General features: G+C 30.8%; 2 protein-coding genes across 7 annotated transcripts; one reads left to right on the top strand and one right to left on the bottom strand.

The window, feature by feature from the left end:
• Positions 1 to 1,481: 1,481 nt before the first annotated feature.
• Positions 1,482 to 8,713, top strand: LOC11435453 (potassium channel KAT3). Of its 5 annotated transcripts, none has more exons than XR_003009915.2 (13): positions 1,483 to 1,690; positions 1,770 to 1,985; positions 2,716 to 2,880; positions 2,996 to 3,053; positions 3,171 to 3,488; positions 4,636 to 4,875; positions 4,960 to 5,058; positions 5,149 to 5,181; positions 5,786 to 5,971; positions 6,254 to 6,331; positions 7,143 to 7,212; positions 7,286 to 7,419; positions 8,026 to 8,163. XR_003009915.2 is itself a non-coding variant. In XM_003603452.4 (13 exons), the coding sequence occupies exons 1-13, from the start codon at positions 1,533 to 1,535 to the stop codon at positions 8,555 to 8,557; spliced, it is 1,875 nt and encodes a 624-aa protein (XP_003603500.1). In that variant the 5' UTR covers positions 1,485 to 1,532; the 3' UTR covers positions 8,558 to 8,713. The 5 variants fall into 5 exon arrangements, 2 of the variants coding, with proteins under 2 accessions (XP_003603500.1, XP_024633637.1); XM_003603452.4 differs by lacking the exon at positions 7,286 to 7,419 and adding an exon at positions 8,454 to 8,713 and having other exon boundaries at positions 1,485 to 1,690; positions 8,026 to 8,175; XR_003009918.2 differs by lacking the exon at positions 6,254 to 6,331 and having other exon boundaries at positions 1,482 to 1,690.
• LOC11433026 (uncharacterized) lies at positions 5,335 to 9,452 on the bottom strand. 2 transcript variants are annotated; one of them, XM_024777870.2, is made up of 4 exons: positions 9,198 to 9,452; positions 8,999 to 9,050; positions 8,709 to 8,867; positions 5,335 to 5,550 (listed from the first exon to the last, which is right to left on the bottom strand). In XM_024777870.2, exons 1-3 carry the CDS (start codon positions 9,325 to 9,327, stop codon positions 8,720 to 8,722), a joined length of 330 nt encoding a protein of 109 aa, XP_024633638.1. In that variant the 5' UTR covers positions 9,328 to 9,452; the 3' UTR covers positions 5,335 to 5,550; positions 8,709 to 8,719. The 2 variants fall into 2 exon arrangements, with proteins under 2 accessions (XP_024633638.1, XP_003603499.1); XM_003603451.4 differs by having other exon boundaries at positions 5,335 to 5,547; positions 9,198 to 9,448.
• Between the last annotated feature and the right edge of the window lie 6,439 nt (positions 9,453 to 15,891).

The raw sequence follows: 15,891 nt of genomic DNA, 5'->3' as shown, positions 1-15,891 counted from the left end.
GCTCTAATCCAAAATTAAGATTTTGCAATAAAATACTTTTTATATCTATATATTTATATCCGTGAAATAAGACATTATCTTGTTTAACAGCTAGTATATTTTTTTTGTTTAACAACTAGTATATTGTTTTCTTATTATTAGGCTTAAAATGTGGTTTAATAAACAATGTTATGTCATAAATGAATATGCCACATCATAATAAAATCTAAAAAATTAGATGGGAGATCAAAATGAGGTAATTGAATTTGTCATAATGGGAAAGAATAAAGAGAAGATAACTTTTGAGCATTTCAAATGTAAATACCGTTAAGAGTAAAATTGAGTTTTATTTTTTTGACAAGTAAAATTTTGAGTTAATGCTTGGAAGATACATGTACTAATTTTTTTTTTTTTTTTAAATGATCACTAAATGTTACTTAAAAAAGTATCATATGTTACAACATTCCAAAAAAGCATTACCAGATTACTATTAATAATGTAGTAATACTATTTTTATTCTTTCTGAAGCATGTAATGCTATTCTGATGACTTAATATTTTTTCCGTCAATTTTTAAAAAAAAAATATTTGATGAGTTGTCAATATAGTTTTTTTATTTTATCATCTTTTATATTTTTTTTATTTTATCATTTGATTAGTCATTCATAAAATAAATATATGATTGTGGTGACACTTAGGGTCTTCGAGGATTTTATTTAAATATTAAAATCAGATTTTATTTAAATGCTTTTGTAATTTATTATATATGAAAATAAAACACTCATCAGTGTATTCATCGGTTTACAGTTTTCACATTACATTAATTAAATGATGTAAATCTTGGGACATTGGTTATCAGACCAACCCTAGGATATTTAGGGTCGACCTGATGCATCCAAGTTTGATTCGTGAAAGTGTAAAAAATTTGGCAAGTGGTATATTACGATGATAATTCATTTTCGTTGAAAGTTGAGATACATTATATCTTGCATTATAAAAAAAAAATGTGAAATTGAGGAGTTGAATCCATAGTTATTAAGTCAAACAAAAATCCATTAGTGTATTTTCAAAAAGAAAAAAAAAATGATACAGTCGCTTGTGTAGTTGACGAAACAAGTTGAGAGGAAAATGACTTAAAGTATGACCTTGTGTTTTAATTTTTCCTCCATGCTTGCTGACAAATCACTGGATCAACAACATATCTATCATCTAAATATATATTAAGTTATCTCTATACATGATTATGCCATTATTACTAGTATATAAGAGTATGTCAAAGCTCCTTGCCACCCTTCCCATATATTTTTCTAATGCTCATGGAGATTCACGCAACACAGAGTTGACTTCTTATAATAGAAAAACTTAAATGTTCGTTGAAATTCATATAAGAAGTTGAATTATTGATTAATAAAATACTAATTAGAGAAAGAATTATTGATAATTAAATAAATTAGACAAAGCCTTGCCGTATGTGGTATGCATATATGTATTCCACTTGTATAACAACGTAGATAACAAGAAGTGTTAACTCTCTCTCTCTCATTCTATCAAGAAATGACGTTGCCATCTCTAGTTAGAAGACGTTCAAGTGGCGAAATAAGGAACTTGGCCTCAATTTCTAGCAGTCTTTTACCAGCATTTGGCACTAATCCTGATGAAGGTTACTTCGACCTAAAAAAATATGTTATTGCTCCCTATGATCGCAGATATAGGTACATACATATTTAATTTGCCTTAATACAATTTATTTGTTTATATCCTGTGCTGTGGAATGACAAGTTTGTGATATAGATTGTGGCAAACGTTCCTAGTGGTATTGGTGGTGTACTCAGCATGGGCATCTCCATTCGAGTTAGCTTTCAGAGAGATGTCAATTGGGTCCATGTTGATTGCTGATCTTGTTGTTGATGCCTTCTTTGCATTTGACATAATCCTGACATTCTTTGTGGCTTACTTGGATAAATCAACTTATTTCCTTGTTGATGACCATAAGAAGATTGCTATCAGGTGCGTATATGCCATACTTTCCACATCCACACAGCAAAAAAAAAATGACAACCCAACTAGGTGCCGCAAGGTATTGACTATAGCTTAGACCCTTTGGGATCGCCGAGACTAATCATTGACTCTGCAATGGGCATTCATTTTACACACCGGAAATTTTAATACTATCTGTGGATTAGTTTATAGTTGTTGTGTTACTCTTAGTTGTTGTCATCGATCTTTTGGGTTGAATTTTTTCGAATGAACAATCCACAACAATAGAAACAATATTAAACAATATGAAAAAATTTATTTTTTATCTTATATAGGAAAAAATGTTGTCTTTTAGTGTAACATTTTTTCGTTCAATATTACTTACCCTTCACTTCATAATTTTGTACCATTTTATCATTCATGGACAATAAAAATGGTGTCCGTCTTTACGCGAGTAGTTATAACTAAATTTAGTTTAATCAAGTATTCGTTGTTGTTAGTTTGTATGTCTTCAGTTTGCATCCATTTGAATATGAAACGTGCTAGTTAATCACTTTGGTTCCGTTTGGTTGTCTACCCCCTTTTATCTTGACACTAAATAGTTACTTCACTCTGTCTTGATTTTTGTCTCCTAGATTTACTTTCAGTTTTGTTTAATAGGACAAGCAATGGCTGAACAATTCAAGGACACCAAAAACTATGAAATATATACTTCGTATTGTTCCTCTATTTTCTCATGATTATTGCGTTTTCATAATAGGTATGTCAAACATTTATTCTTCCCCATGGATCTAGCTTCCACTCTGCCATTTCAGCAGATATACCAACTTATAGCAGGCAAATCACACGACAGAGGGGAAGTCTTTGGCTTTCTGAACATGCTTAGACTCTGGCGATTGAGGCGTGTTAGTGAGCTCTTCTCAAGGTATATTTCTTTAGGATATTTTTGTGGTTATAACAGACATTATACGTATGTTCTGCTATTTCCCACATGTTCTGCCATTTGTAACTTGTAACTAAACCTGCTAACGGTCTTACAGGCTAGAGAAAGACATCAGGGTCAGCTACTCAGTAACAAGAGTCTGTAAACTGTTATGCGTAAGTAATAAATTAAAGCTTCTCTAAGGACTAAGATAGATCCAAATAAGATATAACCATCAAATTGTCTAATTTAGGTTCTTAATTTTGAGCTTCACTTTTGTTGGTTTATCATAGGTTACGCTATTTGCAGTGCACTTCACAGGCTGCGTGTATTTTTGGTTGGCTTTCCATCACAAATCACCCGGAAACACGTGGATTGGGAAGCAGGTAGAGGATTTTAAGCATAGGAGTGTCGGATCGGGTTACACTTACTCCATGTATTGGTCTATTGTAACCCTTACCACTGTTGGCTATGGAGATTTACATGCAGAAAATACAACGGAGAAGGTTTTCAATATTTTTTATATGCTGTTTAACATCGGACTCACTGCATATATTATCGGAAACATGACAAATCTGGTGGTTCATAGCTCTGTCCGAACCTTTGCTATGGTAAATTTTATGAAGATTTTTCATGGTAGTTTAACCCTTGACTTAGCATTGAATTCTATAACACTAACATCAACATAGTTTTATGTCTTCCTAGTGGAAGTTAAAGGAAGAAAACACAATAAGGTTAAGCTACGATTGCTCAGAACATTTATATATTTTAGTATGTTGTACCGACATTCTCCCACTGTAAGTATCTCGAAAATACTAACATCACATGAAAATCAAACTAAACTTTCAAATCCAATCTACTTTAATCTGGTTGGTAAGGGAAAGAATTAACATTCGGAAAACAAACAAACAAAAAACTATTACATTGCAACAATTATACTAGAAACTTTAGACTTGCTTGGTTATAAGTATTACTACAGAGGAGTAAAAAAGGGGAAAGAAGATGTAGATATAGTATTTACCACCTACGTTTCCTACCTTTAAAGTTTTTATGCTATTAAGTTTGTCAAGCAGGGTTTAAAATACTGTTAACTGCTTCTTTTCTAAGCCAGACATGCTTAGCTTAGACATAATTTCTTATATTAAAAATACCAAAGTTTGAGCAAATATCCCTATATCCTAGTCAACTTTCAGCTTAACTGCATTCAAATCTCTACTATGGTTACCATTCTTATATTCTGTTTTTGATGAAATTTTATTTTTCAATTTTTTTTGAAATTATTGCCGTGAAATTCTTCCATAACTTTTCTTCTACTTTAAGCTCATATGGTTACCTTTTCTTCTACTTTTTACTCAAAATCTTTGCAAATTAATGAGTTAAATCGTTTTAATTCCCTCAAAATTCACCAATTGAAATATCAAATTTATTCAATATAAAAAATCCCAACAGAATTCTCTCTTTAAACCCTAATATATTTAAATTTTAATAAATTTTTACTAAATATCTGGCTTTTAAATTTTTAAAACCATTTTAGTCAAAAAAGTTTCTAAAATCATTTTATATTTCAAATACATATCATAAACCTCCTGATATGTTAATAGAGTAGAGAAATAAAAATGTAAGGGTTTTTCAGGTAGAAAGAATTGATGCCATTAGTAGATTTGCTTTAATTTTCAAAATCGCTAATCTAATCTAAAAAGATTATAAATGAGTCAAAACTTATGCAATAAGAAATACTTATATTTATATGTTTCACAGAGGGACGCCTTCAACAAAATATTACAATATGCGAGCAAAAATGGTCTCCCAGAAGGTTTGAAGGACCAAATGTTGGCACATACACAACTGAAGTTCAAGACAGCAGAGTTACAGCAAGAAGAAGTGCTACAGGACCTACCTAAAGCAATTAGAGCCGGTATTGCTCAGCATCTTTTCCACAACGTAGTTGAAAAAACAAATTTATTTAAAGGAGTCTCAGATGATTTTATATCCCAAATGGTAAAGCTTCTTTTTTCTCTCTCTTAACAATAAAATAGATTCTAAACATTTCAACAACTAAACATGACATCCATCACTACACAGGTATCAGATATGAAAGCAGAATACTACCCGTCAAAGGTTGACATCATCTTGCAAAATGAGATGCCGGCATATTTCTACATTTTGGTATCTGGATCAGTGGTAAAACATCTCTATCTCTATCTTATACAATTCATATTCTAGTACTGGATTGAACTAGTTAGCTGCAGACTGAACCATTTCTAATCGCAGGATGTGTTGATATTAAAGAATGGGTCTGAACAGGTATGATGGAATCCAAACAGACAATTGATTTCAGAGTGTAAGTAGCAAGCATGTCTAGAGTAAAATAAGCAGTAACTGCTAACAACTGGTGAGACAGTGACTTAGAAAGACATGATTCAAGAAGAAATAAAGACAACCAAAAATTCTCCCCACTTAGACAACGGAAACTAAAGTAATTCATTTAAAATTGAAATTAGAGAAACGCTGTATTTATTATAATTTCTGAACTATGGAGATCGGAAAGTATCTCATAGACCTGCATAACTTCAAAACATATTGCATCAACCTGAGGCAGAAGTCATTTGGGAAGGTCGTGTTTACTTTACAGAATGAAGTGTTTACCATCTTCAAGCACTTCCGAGCAACCTGCTGAAGCAAACACATCAAACTATGTTAAACTATTTGAGCTGTGCCTAGAGAACATCTTAATCAGACATGTAAATGGAACAGAAGGTCAAGCAAGGTAGTAAGAGATACTAGGAACAAGACTTTTAGAGGGCTAAAAGTAGAGAAATAAAAACCAATGTTTTATGCAAAGTATTTGTGCCTCGTAGCTAATGGCAATTCTCCCATTGCATTGCTAAGCTCGTAATTTTCTTTTCAGTTTTTGTTCAAACTAGATCCTGGAAGCATGGTAGGAGAAATAGGTGTGATGTTTAATATCCCACAACCTTATACAGTGAGAAGTAGAAGACTATCCCAGCTTATACGAATCGATCATCATCATTTCAAGCAGCTGGTGAAACCATTTAATGAAGATGGGAAGGCAATCATCACCAACTTTACTCAGGTTCGTGGATCTTAATAATAGATAGATAGCAAACCACAAATACAAATACACATTTGAAAATTAGCTACTTAATTCACATTTTTCAAATTTGAGAGCAATTCATAACCCAAATCCCCACATTTTTCCTGAAATTTCTAAATATACAAGGATATTGAATATTTAGACCAAATATCCTTGCAAGCCACAAAGACCTCAAAAATATGACCAAATTCCCTTCATACAAACTTCATGTCCACAAGTCCATATCTCTTTATATTAATGTTTGTTTTTTGTTCTACTCAGTTTATGAAGGGCCTAAAAGGCGGGGTGCTGGAAGAAATACCGTATGTAACAGAATTTCTGAGTGATTTGGAAGACGAGGTATATCCTTTTTAAAATTTTAATCACCAATACTCTTCTAGGCAAAAAAAAAAAAAAAATCACTAAAGCTCTTCAGTGATCTAGTGAGGAGCAAAAAAAAATTAGTAAGGCTCGGATTTAAAATAAATTTAAAAAAAAAAGATGCTAAAAAATCCATGGATATTAAACATCGCATGCCCATAGCTAAACCTTAGACAAACTTATATGCAATTAGTAATTTAGTGTGTGGGAGAAAGATAACGGCCAAAGTAAAAAGTTATTCCTGAAATTCCAAAAGATCTTGGTTATCCATCAGCTTTAAACCATGTTTTGAGGAAAGGGGACCAAGAAGTGAAGGATAAAAGAATAAAAGCTTATTCAAAATTGAAAATGTCTTCTCAGATTCCCTCCTTTGCCCCTTTCTCCCAAACAGAACATTCATGTCACCTAATGATGCATGGATAATCACTTCCTTTGAACGAAAGGATCGTGAAAAAAACAAATATTAACATCTCAGGGACAAAAAATATAATATGGACCAATTCTCGCAATGGTTTACACTTTTAACAATGTGTGTGTATACATGGATCAGCAAAACTAAGTATACTATTTAACTATGTAGTTTACACTTTTACATGATAGATCATATGAACCAGAAAGAAAAAAATGATACACAACAACAACAAAATTAAAGACGTTTTACGGTGGATAACATCCCTCCGGAAAATAAAGACTTTATGGCACAGGCAAACAGATTTATTTTAATATTGGCCACACATTTACATCTGTACAAATCATGTCATATATGATGAACATTGTGTGCTTCTTGCAGCATCCGACACAAAATGAGGGCACAAATGATGACATTTCAAAGTACCATGAAGAAAATCCATATGAAGAAGGTAAACTTAATCCTGTGGATTGTACGGTCAGTAAGGGATGATAACACTAAATGAGTGGGTAGATATTGTGTAGGAACATTAAAACAAGAACCAATTGACATTCAAGGTTTCTGCTAAACACGGCACCCAGAAAGATTTATGAGCATGATTATGAGGGTGTGCATAAAAGAAAAAGAAATTAACTAAATTTGAGATTGCCATTCAAAGGTACTTTGTGTTTATCCGTCAACTTACAACAACTTTTATAAATTTTCAACACATACACCACTTAATAACTTTTTGTTTAATATGAATTTAACCAATCTGATCGTGTAATCATGTGATATTACTAAATGGCATATGTGCTAAAGTTTGACACCTAGTACCATTTGATTATATCCCTACCAAGTGTAAGTGTTAGTGTTAAAGATATGTCATATGTCACGTGGGGCGACGTGCACAAGATTGCCCCATGATAAAGAGGCACAACACTAATCCTGGTTTATTCAAAAAAGCAGCATTCCTTGCTGTGCTCATGCTTAAAAGATATCTTTTATGACAATATAAAACCAGCTTGATTGCAATCTTAGTTCAATTGAAAAACTCAAACTCTAGATGACAGGAATAACCTCAAACTCTTGATGACATTAATATATTGATATGGCAAGGTAGCCTAGGTTTTTTTCCTTCAGTTTATTTGCTTAACCGTAGTATCACAGCTTGATATGGCTATGAAATGCATAGAAAATAAATCACGGAGATTTTCTGAGATAAATGACATTATTTCTCTGCTTACCTAATATTAACTCATAGGCGCATGCTAAATTAATGCAGGAGAAACAGAAAATTCCAGTCCTATGTCAAGCCTAGTCCCGATTAGAGTCAAAATCCATGGACATCACCCCAACGAAAACATTGAAAATGGAACAACACCAAAGCTCATTATCCTACCAGATTCAGTCGAAGATCTTCTCAGAGTAGCAGGTATGGGTATAACTATCTAAATTCAGTATGCAAGCATTCTCAAGATTCTGAGTGGTTTCACGGTTGAATAATTATTAAAAAATAATAATATATAATCCAAAAATAGAAATAGCGGGGAGGGGAGCAAGCATTCCCTTCTTTGATTTCATTTTAATTCCACCCACAGCGCTTCACAATAAAAATCAATTGCACCTAATATAAATCAATTGCTTATAATATCATGATTTATTTTTGCATTCATAGTATTGAACATATTAATTTGTGGTTTTTGTACGCAGAGTACAAGTTTGGAAAAAGAGGAAGCAAAATTCTTATGGCTGACAGCTCAGAAGTAGAAGATCTATGCGCCCTAAGAGAGGATGACGAGTTATATATCATCTAATCTTCGCACCAAATAGAGACAATTACAATCTTGTTATCTAAACATGATATGATTGCAATGTATAAAGTAAGAAAAACATGCATGGAATTTTGAAATATGTGGAAATAAAATTCTTAGCATATTAAAATGAAAAAGGATCGAATAATATTACCCTAAGGCTCTTTAATTTCTGTTTAGCATGTCGAGAACAGCATAAGCAGCTTTTTGACAATGCTCTTTCTCTTCATCTAATGCTGTTTTCCTCTCCATAGCAGAACCTTTACATTTCTCGATCTCTTCCTCAATCACTGCAGAATTTTGATTAATCTCACTGCAAAAATAGTACAAAAACAATATTAGATCTGAAATCGAAAAACAATCACTCAATTTTGTTATCTTATAACATAACAAAAATAGTAATGATGTAAAAAATGAAGAAATAATTATGATTAAGTAACTAACGCGATCATCTTAAGCATGTTCTCCATTATAGATTGAGCTTCGTTTGACATCTCTGCACGAATTAAGCAAAGAAAGATGAAATTGAATAATGAATCAAATCGTGTATCGTTTGGTTCGAATGGAAGATCGCATCGAGTATGATTCGAATTAGAGATTAGGTTTAACAAATAGAAGCGATTAAGAGTTGTTGATTACGCACCGTAGATGAGAGAAGTGAGTTGGTTTTCGGTTTCTGCTTCTGCTTGTGGTAGTGCTGACTCTGAACCCGCCATTGATGATTTCAATCTTGCTTCCGATGGAGGGAAATAACCGTTTCGCACACTTTGCATCTTTTTTTCAATTTATTTATATCAGATTAAAATTAAAATGCGGTGATTAGTTTTTTTTTTTTTTTTTCGAAATGCGGTGATTAGTTTAATCAGATCTTATTACTGGTGATTAAGCTTTTGTTTCGGTCAGGCCCGTAAGGTCTCGTGTGAGAAGATTTTTTTTAGGCCTCCCTCACATCTCTTTAGATTTCCTAAAATTACGAATTTACTCTTAATAACACTTTTTGTAAATAACTATCAGATGTTTATTTTAAAAAAATAAAAAAAAAAATCTACATCTAGTAGAAAACTACCGAATATTCATTTAAAAAAAAATTATACATCCGGTAGATAACTACCGAATTTTCATTTTAAAATTTTTGATTTTATATCAATTTAAATATGCATTCAATTTTCTATTTTAAGCACTTGACTTGCGATTTTTACAAAGATTGACGTTATTTGTTCTATTGACTATGATGGTAACGCAAAAAATCACTCAAACATCGCAAGGTTCAACTTGCACTCAAAAATCCCCCAAAAAATTGATAGGCACTCAACTTGCACCAACTACCCAATTATCCACCATTATCAAAACTTGCTAATTGATAGCAATTAAGTGAAGATTGACATTTTTTGTTCTATCAGCTGCTTATTTATTTTTTAAAATTTATTCTGCTTAAAATTGGATTGAATGTAAAGTAATTTATATTTGGATATATTCATCTAAAAATGAGTTGAACAATATCTGTAAAAATAAATTTCAAAATCAAAAGTGCCTCCAATAAAAATGAAACCAAACATAACCTAATTTGTTGCCTTCTTACTTGAATCTCAAAGTGCATCCCTTTAATCAATGCGAAGAAGGAAGGTCGCTACTGGGGAAATCCATTGTGAACATTTTTCCCTTCTAGCTAAGATTATTAAAAGCCAAAGCCGCACATCATTCCACTTCTTTTGTTTGTTAGTAACGTTTGGTGGACAGGTTCAAACAAGAGATGACATAGGATTTTGTTATGTGTCTAGTAAATATCAAAAGTACGAAAAATGGGTTATAAATTAGTAAATTTTATATATTTTTTATTCCGATAGATCGGTAAAACGAAAAGGAACAAAAGAACAAATGTTCGTCAAAAAAAAAAATATGTTCTTCTTTCTATATGTTTTTTTTTTTTTTTTGTTAAGAAGCTTTCTATCTATCTATTCATATTGTCTTCTTAAAAAATACAAAAATAAAATACTATTTAAAAATCAATAAAAAAAACTTTCAAAATTGATATGCTTTTGTTCCTTTCAAAATTATTTTGTAAAATAAAAAATACCCACCACTTTTAAAAGCAATGTAAAGTCTTATCTCATTCAATGTGAGATTTATAATAAGCTCCTTTCAAGTTAATAGTGAGACATTTGAAATAGATCGTAGCAATTCAATAGCGGTAATTCCGTAAACGGTGGTGCAACGAAACTAATATTTAGATTATGTTTAATTTAGATTTTACAAAATCAGCTTATAAAACAAGGATCATCCACCCATTTATAAACACATTGTTAGACTACACACAATCAACATTAGACTCTTGGCACTATGTTCAACTTTTTGAAAAAATAATTAGTAAGATTACTTGAGTAGCATATACTGGTAGCATATACTTTAATGTTCACGTGTACTATTCACCAACCCGAAGGCAGTGCTCCCAAAACAATACAAAGTAGCTTAAAATAATGCAACGTCTCATAATCCCCCTGCAAGAATTTTTTGATTCCTGGGAACATATGAAACCTCAAAAAGACGGTTGAGATAATGATAGCATCAAGAGATTTGTTAATCGAAAAAAGATGATGACGACAGAAAATTGTTTTGAAGAACACTAATCAAACAGCCCTCAAAATTACCTTTGCATTTTAAATTAATTGATAGTGGTACTTGATAATAATAGATTAGTTGAAGTATTGTTTATTTTGTGCCTCCACCGAAAGTGTCTGGTAAATTCCCAACACATTGATATTTTAATATTAAGACGGACAGAATGTATACAAAAGCTGGTCAATATAGAAACTGCAGCAGCAAGTAAGAATTTATCGAGTTAGATGATACGGATACGTGCATTTGAAAACAAAAAGATACGGAGTGGTTAAACGTCTAATTAAGAAGTTTAAAATGAAAGTAATTCTTTAATAAAAGTATTTATGAGAAATCACACATTTTAGATCTAGCTTAAATATTTGCGCACACCACGGGCTGTGACTTGACCTCAAAGTTTTCCCTCTCATCAGAATTTAGAACAATAGCTCTCATGTTTGATTGTGTGTCCGCATCTCAAAATTTTAGATCTAATTCATTTGATTTTTTTGGTTAGTGTATTGATATTTGTATTTTGTTATAGAGAATGCAGTATCTTTTTAAGGTAAATGTCAATAAATAGAAAAATCTAATAAGTTCTTGGAAAGCACTTGTCAAGACATCTAATATAGTCATAATTCATTGGAACTTAGTAATCAATAGTTTTAAAGTTTATAAATGCTTTTTTTTGTTACATTATAAATGCTTCTTTTAAAACAAAATTTTCAATTTTTAAATTTTTAACAAGTACTACTACTCCATTATATAAACAATTGCTAACAGCATCTTTAATGGAATTGTAATTAATGGAGACTTTTATTTAGAATGAAAAGCAAAAAAAAAAGGAGTATCTTTTTTTTTTAAAAGGAAAAAAGGAGTGTCTATATCAAACACCAAACTCTGTGGTCTTTTAAGTGCGGGCTCCACCATTAAAAATAGGAAAAAGTCACAAATAAGATAATTATGATTCAACAGATAAATATTTTTGAAATGGAATGGTGTAGCATTATTGTATAACCATTTAGTAATTTTTAGATGTTATGTGCTGGAGTGATTAATTATTAGTAAGATATCATTAAAAAATATAATAATTAAGTGATGGGTAAAAATAAAGCTTCAAATTGATGTATTTAATTTATGTTCTTAAAGTATAATGTTTTTAACACAGTTCTTTTTTTAAGTTACTATGTTCCTATCGATTAATGATACTATGGTGATAGAACACAAAGAGTTAGAGATCGAACTATCATCACTACATGTTTAAGGTTAGATATGCAAATCTCTAGTCACTTGGATTGGATTAATCCATTGTTCATTGAACACTAAATTTTTATTGTATTGTCATTGAGATCATTCTTTTAAGAGAAGTGTTAATAACACATAATTTTTAATACAATTTTTTATTTTTTAAAATTTATATGGATTTTGTGAAATCATGCAGGTCCTATATGAATTTATTAGATTCTTATGAATTTTAACTACTACTCTCTCCGTTTTAAAATGAGTGTCGCTTTAGCAAAAAAAAATTGTTTTAAAATGAATGTCACTTTCAGTTTTCAATGCAATAATAACTTTTTCTTTTCAATTGTACCCTCCAATTAATACTCTGCACACTACTTCTAAAGTATTACTTTTAAAACTAAGCAATATTTAATAAGGATAATTTGGTAAAATAATCATTCTCTTCTTTTAATCATTGCATTTCTTAATATGTGTGTAAACACCTAAAACGACACTTATTTTAAAACAGAAGGAGTAATAAAAAGAGAATGTGTAAAAATATAGTATGTTGTTAACAATGTTCTTTTTAAAGAGTTGTTAACGTTATTCATTTATTGAATATACATCTTAATTTTTTCTAATTACACAATTTGTTGTTTAACTTTTTTTTAGGTATTACTTTCGTTGTTTATTTATTTTTTTTTCGAATTCATCATTTATGTTATAATCAAATAACACTTTCATTTATGTTATTATTTTTTATGGGGTTTTTCCTTGAAATTTGAGTTTCTACATTTGTATGATAAATATCTGAGTTTCTTTATGAATATGATGAATTTTTTATAAGTTTTTTTAAGATATTTATTTATGTTGTTTTGATTAAAAAAGATAATAATGTTGACATTTTATAATATAAAGGTCTAAATTGAAAATAAAAAAGATAAAAGATGAAAATATTACCTAATTATAACATAAATATTAAATAAAAAACGATGAAATGTTACCTAAAACTAAGTTAATGAATGAATTGTATAATTTTATCTTTTAACTACTAATAAAACATTGATATTATTAAACTGAATATTTTCACTCGAATTCAAATCAGAAACATCATTCTAAATTTGATATTTTAAATTGGATATGATATTTGTCATTTGTTGAAAAAATGTATTATTCTTTTTTGGCAAATGCTAGCAAGTTTCCTTGGGGCACTTGATTCGAAGTTTAAAGTGAAAGTTTTTTTTTAGTGGTGGCTGGAGTTTGAACCCCGAACCTTGCATACATTATGCATTGTCCATACCAACTGAGCTAAGCTCACGAATACTTAAAGTTGAAGGTTTATCTTAAAAGTTGTGTATTCAACACATTAAAACATTAAAAAATAATTTTTTTTAACATAAAATTTATCAATTATTTCCTTTTTTGAATCTTTAACTAATGTCCACTTGTTACCAATAATTTTTTGTTGACAAAAACAAAATTAATTATTATCATTAATCAACCAATATTCAACACAAAAAGATAAAAATAAAAAATACGGTGATTAATCCAAAAATAGACCAGTGTAGCTAAGAGAACTATGTTCGTTTGTCTTTAGAGAAATTTGTCATAACAAAGTTACCTTCTTTTTTATAAGAAAAAAAAATCATAAAAGACGAGTATGGAGTAAAAAGAGGAAAAAATAAATAAAGGGTACATCATTCTAAAAAGAATCTTAACGGTAGAACCGTTGGATTGCATAGAGATGGTCGATAAGAAGCACACGTGCCAGGTCTCTATTCGTATTTGCTCTGTTTCTTCCTTTTTTGAGTACTAAAACTCATGAAAAGCTTACTGATATACATATATATAAATCATGAAAAGCAGAGTCTCGCAAAACGACAAGGAGTACTATTGTTAAAAGTTACAAAGGCTATACTCCTCCCTCTCATAATACCTCGTTAACCTTATTATCCATGTCAAAGTATAATTGTGAACTTAAATATTTATTGAGACGAATCTAACGACGTCTTATATGATACTCCATCCGTCACTTTACAATATTAATGTAGCATTTATTATTTTTTCCGCTATTATACCTTTATTTATTGAATTTCATCAAACTTAACTATTCAACTAAGGCTCAGGCTACGGTACATGACCTCAATGGGTCTCCTACCGTAGGTGACTTGACTTTTTTTTTTTTTACAAAATTGATGTCAACTATTGGATGTGCTTGAAAACTTTAGAAGACCATAATATTATCATACTCTTTAAACATTAGATTATTTTCACACTATGTTCCATCATTCTCTTTCCCTCTCCATATCTCTTCCTGGCCCAACAACAACAACAACGCGATGCACCGCCGCCGGAAAATCACAACGACAATGCGCCGGAAAATCACAACAACAACGACGAATTTTTGGAAATCTTAATCCAATCCATTCAACCCAAAGTTGCAGAAAACAACATTCATTAAACTCAAATTTCATTTAATCTAATTCACCTGAAAACGAAATTGCATAAAATAATGATTTCTCAATTATTCAATTCATTCAACCCAAAGTTCACATATTCATCACTAAACTCATATGAAAGTGATTAAATCCGTCGCCAGACCAAATGTTACACAACAAAACAATCAAAATCGGAATGGAAAATCTCACATAACTCATATCTGGAGAGGGATGGTGTTTAAGTTCAGATGTGAACACAAACTGGTCAATGAAAAATTACGAATGAAAATAGAATAAAAAGAACAAAAAAAGATGTGTTGGTGTTGAAAAAAAAACGACGATTTGTGTTGGAGGTATAGCAATCAACAGAAAGTGCAGCAACAACAATGGAGTTGCTACAGTACACGTCTCTCTCTTAGATCTACCAAATGAAAAAAAAAATATAGTGTAGAAGGATTATGGTAAGATCAGTGTTCTTCGTCAATCTAACCGCAACACATGTCATTTTTGTTATTAAAAAAAAAAATCAATCTTTTTTAATGTCTCCTCCCGTGGGAGATCTATTCAAGTCTCCTACCATAAACGGCGCCGAGATTATGTCTCTAAGTCTAACCATGATGATGTTATGGACGACGATGATAATGATGGAGACATGACTGTTTTTTTTTTTTTAGAATAAAAGAGAAGAGTAATTTAGAAGTAAAGAGAAAAGTAATTTAGAATAAAAGAAAGTAATTCGGTGTGGGAGGTATATAGTAAGCATTTTGATCCAAAGTTAATTTACTTTTATCCAATGGTTCATATTTATTTTGCCAAAAAAAAATAAAAAATAGCCATGTCTCCTACGGTAGGTGACCTATTCAGGTCTCCTACCGAAAACGGAGCCTTCAACTAACTACAATTAACAACGGTGTTTTGGTAAATGCTACTAATTTTATTATTGAAATCAACATAATTATTCATTTTCTTAATAATCATGCACAAACCTTAAAAGTCTAATATTGTGAGACGGAGGGAGTATTATTTATCTTTGTATATTAGTATAAAAACATGGTCAAAGTAAGTTAGGTCAAAATTGTCCCTTTT

The sequence above is a fragment of the Medicago truncatula genome, chromosome 3 (genome assembly GCF_003473485.1).
Source record: "Medicago truncatula cultivar Jemalong A17 chromosome 3, MtrunA17r5.0-ANR, whole genome shotgun sequence".
NCBI classification, from domain to species: domain Eukaryota; kingdom Viridiplantae; phylum Streptophyta; class Magnoliopsida; order Fabales; family Fabaceae; genus Medicago; species Medicago truncatula.
Note: the sequence above shows the minus strand (reverse complement) of the source record. Positions and strands in the feature narration are given on the sequence as shown.